At 34.9% G+C, this 6256-nt stretch overlaps 1 protein-coding gene across 1 annotated transcript; it reads right to left on the bottom strand.

The window, feature by feature from the left end:
* Nucleotides 1-919: 919 nt before the first annotated feature.
* On the bottom strand, nucleotides 920-3905 carry LOC134649738 (uncharacterized). The gene is made up of 5 exons (XM_063504569.1): nucleotides 3863-3905; nucleotides 3620-3720; nucleotides 2432-2512; nucleotides 1802-1902; nucleotides 920-1117 (listed from the first exon to the last, which is right to left on the bottom strand). The coding sequence occupies exons 1-5, from the start codon at nucleotides 3903-3905 to the stop codon at nucleotides 931-933; spliced, it is 513 nt and encodes a 170-aa protein (XP_063360639.1). The 3' UTR covers nucleotides 920-930.
* Nucleotides 3906-6256: the final 2351 nt, after the last annotated feature.

The following is a 6256-nucleotide window of genomic DNA, read 5'->3' as shown; positions in this document are numbered from 1 at the left end:
CATTAAGTCCGCCATTTGTACATTTTATTTGTATTTTGTGCAATAAAGTTTAAATAAATAAATAAATAAATAAAATAACTATTTCATCACATCATCACACTTGCTCGGAAAAGATCTTATTTCATACAGTGTACTGAAAGATAAAGGCCTATATGTATTGTTCCCGTTAATTAACGTTAATGCCTATAGGTAGTATAGGTACCTACCTATTGTTAACGTTACCAGTATTTGTTATTATCTTTCATACTTTAATTATAAGTATTATAACCTACTCTTAAATAGGTACCTACGCAAAGATATTAACCATGTTTTTTTTTTCAATGTTTCTAAATAGAATATTATATGTAGGTTTTTTTATAGAAAAAAAAAACAGTTTTGAAACTATTGCATTTATTATTACATATTTAACTTTAACAATAATAAAAACTTGTAAAATTACTTAAAAACTGGTATTATAATCTTGAAACTAGGCATGCCCGTGGAGTACATATCTTTATGTAATCTTTCATTATCCAGTAATTAGAAAGTTGTTCTACAATATACAAAATATTTAGGCGATTATAACAAATACTTACCTAAATTTAGAACACAAAATAAATAATATATATTTTTTTAACCCTTTAACCGCCAGAGTCTGATATATAAGACATTACATATCCAGCTCATTTCGCCACAGTCTGATAAATAAGACAAAGATATGATTTGGTTTTTACAGCACATTTATAACTCCCGTAACTATGCCAACCTTACTCTGCGTGGTACAATTACTGTCGGTGGCGACACGAGTTAAAAGGTTAACAAAATACTATGGTTACAAAAAATATATAACTTACATACGTTCGGAATTTTGACTAGAATCGGTAAATAATTTTACTTACCTACATTACTTTTAACATTACAAGCAACAAATTTACTAAATAAAAATACACACTAAGTCGCTATCACTTTGGCAGAGCAGCTTACAGGAACTCCGGCCTTAGGCGCCACAGATTCCAGTTTAGTGCCATCTAGCGAGAGCACGGGGAACATGAAAGGTAGTCTGGTCTCGTAGCAGTCTACCCTCTGTTCTCGAAGGTGATCTTCGTCTAACGCAGAAGAATGTGTTTGGCCAGGTGCACTGGAAAAAAAATTAAAATAGAAAGCTTTTATTTCGGACAAGATATCCATAGAAAACTTAATATTATATAGGTATATTGCAAAACAAATTCAATACAATAAGGTAAAACGAAAAGAATTTTTTTTTTCTAATAGTCTATATATTCTCAATAATTACACAAATAAAATAGATACGAATAATTAAAAGGGTATTATTTTACATTTACCACTTATCTCAGAAGATTTTCGAGAAGTTAATACTAATGGTTGTCTATTGTGTGATTAATCCTTTGAACTCCAAAGACCTCAACTGCCGCGCGCGGCTACAGCTAACATCAACCTTCGTGCATTCCGACAAGGTTTACGAACTTTACGATGACGCACACGATAGGTTTGGTGTTCAAAGGATTAAAGATTTCGCTGTATCTATATTCGAGTCGTATATTCTCTTGATTTTTATTACTTTCAATTATTAAAAAATAAATACTAAACTGAAAGTAATTATGCAAAACTGATTAATTAACATTTTTCTCCTACGTATTGGACTTTAGCAATAGCCTGGTAAAATAATATTGAAATGTAAAATAGGCGTTAAGACTTTAAGGTAAATAGTACTTAAGTAAATATTTCTAGTACTTACTTAAGTAAATTTAGTAAATAATATTAATATGTAGTGTTGTTAAAACCAAATAAATGAATGCTTTACCTGCATTCTTCGATTTGAATCGTGAATGAGAAAATATCATCGTTCTGAGCGACGAACCGGATCGTGTCGCTATCGTCCAAGATCAGGTAAATTTTGTCAAACTGGAAAAATATATATTTTTAAAGATACAATACATACCTATAGGAAAACATAAGTGTATTAAGCAATGGCTCAATAAGCAAGTGCGGGCACTGCAACATCGGCCGAATGCCTCAATCGCCTCAAATATGGAGCCCATAAGAATGACTGTCTACATGTTTGCGGCGTTTGACGTCGACATTAGTGTAAGTGTAAGGCCTGAGTGGACGCTCGAAGCGGAGCGTTCGGCGGGGCGTGCAGCGTGGCGTCGGGCTCACACAAGTGATGTGAGCAGCGTGCACTAAGGCCGCTTCTATACGCTTGCATTTGTTTAACATGCACGCCGCACGCCCCGCCCCGCTGCACACCCAACTCGAGCGTCGACTCAGGCCTTACACAGGGCCACGGGGAATGCACAGCGATAAGTATCAGCGAGGCAATATGTAAGCGAGGTAAGTTTTCGCGAATTATCGCACGCTTGTTTCACGGTCACGTGGTCGGTTACTCGTAAATGTAATTATATCATTATTATTGAAATAAGTGAAAACTTACCAGCTTCACAGTACTGCAGCTGGCGACGTCATCTTCACTGCTGCGGTTGGCGATCTCTCCGCCTTGCTGGAATTGTAGTTTCTGAAAAAAAAAAATTGGGACAAATGATTAACTAACTTTATTATTGAGTGGATGTTGATGATGATGTGGTGCAGTTGAGTAAAGAAAAAGGACTTTAAATATTAATTTAATCTTATCCTAATTGACCGAAGCGTAGCGAAGGTCTACGTTTTGACTCGGGCATTTTGCTTTTGTATGTCCGGATGTTCTCCTCTAAAGGTCGCAAATTTTCGTGAAATTTTGTGACCGAATTCTATGACTAAATAAAATGTTTTTGTCGATCCGGTTTTTGGAAATTTTTCAAAATGGCGGAGTCGTGATAGCTCCCGCCTTTGCAAACGTTCGCTTTTTTGTTTGCATCGGCAGGTCCCTGGTTCCATCCCCAGTAATTGTATACTGCTACATAACTTTTTGTATTTTTTTTATACTTAAATTTCGTATAGTTGTTTTTTATTTTATTTTTCTATTTTGAAAAAAATGAAAAATTTCGTATTTTTTATTTATCAAGCGCGGGTTAAGCGTATTCGTTTAATTTTTGTTTGTAGCTTTATGTAGTTTTTAATTTTTTATTTATATTACATGTACTATACCTATATTTTAATAAATATTTTTGCCATACATTTATTCAGTTTTAAGTTCTGCTCGCGAGGTCTACAGCTCACAGAGCCACTAGTTAATAAGACTTGTGTTAAATGTGTTTAGTTTTATAGTTGCCGAATATCACACTAGATTTCGCTGTTCTGTCAGCTACCTACTTCGCGCGATTAAGAATTGTACAGTCGCCTTACATTACAAGGTAAATTTGTTTTATTATTATTTCCTTTATTTCTCTTTTAACTTAAGTTAGTTTATTTTATAATTTGGATATAAACATAAAATGCAAAAAACACGTACAAAAACAATACAAAATACTTATAAACATATCATAAAAAACCTAACCTAGTGTGCCGGCATAGCCAGCAGCGGGGCAGGGCCCCAGCGGACCGTGGTCAGGGCTGCATACTACAGTAGTTATATTTTACTATAATAGTTATATTTTTATAGTGCATCTTTTCATGTACTACTAATGAATGAACACTTCCTTGGGTTCAAGCACCTCACATTATACCATTTTTTACTTAAACTTACCACTCCATCCAAAATCTTTGCGAACGTCTCTGTCGGGTAGTAGTCTGGTTGCACATGGCAGTACGACCTCCCTTTACACTGTTCGGGCCAAGCTTCCTTAGCTGAAAACAAAACAATTTGTTTGAAATACCGTTTTTGCAACTCGCTGTATCTATAATTTTCTACACTGTAACTGTAACAATGCCAAAGCTAGGAATTTAATTTGTATAAGATATATCTTAGATAGTGAAATATATAACTTACTTGGATATGTGTGGTTTACTGCAAGTCCCATCAGGAACAACATCTGAAAATTTTAGATTTTCAACGGTTACATATGCATACTCGTATATTTAAAATAGAAAAATTAGTAAAAGGTTTATCTTATTCAATTTTAAAACGGTCTAATTAAATGTCTTATATAATGACATCAGGGTTAATCCAGCTCCTAAAATTAATTTCTAGTTTTTCCTTCCTTCTGGTATTGGTATTTCCAATTAGCGTTCGATTGAATATTTAGTCTTTGTTTTAATCTTTGAATATTTAGTCAATTTAGAGTTAAGAGTCGTTCAGCAAGCATAGCAGCCGTGATAGCCTTTGGAATCGTCATTAATTTTAAAAACTCGTTGCGGCTGTTAAAACTGTTATGTTTAGGCGACGTTCAGATGGCAACTACTCCGGCCTTCTTTCTGCATGTAAATTTCGCGACAGTCACTTATTTAATCGAGGAATTATCAGGTACAGCGGCGACGGACTGCAGTAACGTTGCAACAGTAATGCAGCTGAAATTGAAATCCAAATGTCACCTCCAGTGGCCGACGCTGGAATCGAACCGGCGTCTTCATCTTACGCGGCTAACGCCCTGACCTTAGGCTACCCGGCCATGGCAGTACCCGTCTCAAGTCCTCGAGTACATGCAATCTTTAAAAGGCTAGGCGCCTTTGAACAACTCTAAAGGTTCCCCAGATGAACAATAACTTTTGTTAAAATATTAAAAATATTAAACTTACCACAGCAATGAAAACGTGGACAGAAACCATTTTGAGTGTAATTAATAATAATTGACGCTTCCTTAAAACACAAGCACTTCGGTTTCTTCGATCACCTGTACTACTTGGCTGTAAATAATACCGAGGAATATATAATAGTATTTCATGATTTTCCCGGAAAGGATTACGTGTTTTTTGATGTCACATAAACTGCGTCAGAATTAATGGACACGGGGAAGCTTGACGTATTTTACAAGCTTTTACTCTTTTGTATATCTACAAATATACGTAACTAGTTTCAGATTTAACAATGTGTTGGTTTTACGACCTGGATGCTCCCTTGCGCTGATTGGTGCGTGCGACATAAAGTGAAAATCGTGCGTAAGATACGCTCCAAACACCAAGACCAAAGACAATCGTCAAGGTCGTATCAAAACCTGTTCAAAACCCCAACAAATCGATAAATTCGAATTGACCTCACGGATTTGCATGTTTATCCGTTCAAAATCTGGTCGATCTTTTGATTGCATGACAATACGGTCCACAATTGACTACGTTTTCAAATGTAGCTTATGTTGGTAATGCATTTCGAAGTTCCTTTATGCACGGACAGCGTTTTACGTCAACAGGATAAATAGCAAATATGGATTGTGGATGGCTTTACATGGATTCCATTGCTTTAATTAAGTACCTAATATTTTGCCTATTATGCAATACTTTAAATTATGTAGTTATTTATATTGAATACTTGTTTTTGAAACAGATTGCAGATGAAATGGCTGAATAGATTTATTAATTAATCCATGAAGTCAGATTTTATTACTGAAACAAAAACACATTTTTACCTAAGATGTTGTTTGTTATCAACCTCTTAGGTAGGTTTTTTAGTAAACGGATCAATAATAATGGCGAAGTTATCTAAAATGGTTAACCATCAAATTAATGTAGCAATTGTAGCAAGATTGAAATTCTTAAAAACACGTTCTTACGAAACAAAAAGGTAAGAAACGCCTGTGAAATACATACGAGCAATTGAACTGAAGCTTAACATAGTGCAAATAATATATCGGCAGGAAGAACAGAAACAGAAAGAACGAAAGTTATTGTTTAACCCTTTGTGCTAATATTGATATCGAAGCCAACGAAATATTCCAAAATTGAACCACAAGCGTAGCGAGGGTACGAAAAAAACAGGTACTTTTAATTAAATACATAACACCTATTTATAATTAAAAAAACCCGCATGTGGCATATCATCTTCTTATATAGCGTTGTCCCAGCTTATTGCCACGGTTCACTAAGATAACCTAGGATCCATTTGGCAATCCCTAGAACTAACGCAGGCACTAGTTTATACCTTAAAGCGTCTGCCTTGCCTTGAGGGTAATGTAGCCAATGTAGCCATTCATCCTATCTAGGATTATTGTGATTAGTCTGGTTTTCTCAGGATGTTTTCCTTTACCGAAAAGTGACTGGTAAGATTCGAATTATGCACGGTGGATTTATTGAATTTTGTTAACTTTGGCATATGGCTAAGTACCTAGGTACATTTAGACACAAATTCTCTTCCAGTCAATCTTTCAAATATAATGCAAAAACCTACAAATACAAACTAATAATAATTAATCTTGCAAACATGTAGCAATAAGCTACAAAAGTACATTTTTTT

Source organism: Cydia amplana, chromosome 7, assembly GCF_948474715.1.
Source record: "Cydia amplana chromosome 7, ilCydAmpl1.1, whole genome shotgun sequence".
NCBI classification, from domain to species: domain Eukaryota; kingdom Metazoa; phylum Arthropoda; class Insecta; order Lepidoptera; family Tortricidae; genus Cydia; species Cydia amplana.
Note: the sequence above shows the minus strand (reverse complement) of the source record. Positions and strands in the feature narration are given on the sequence as shown.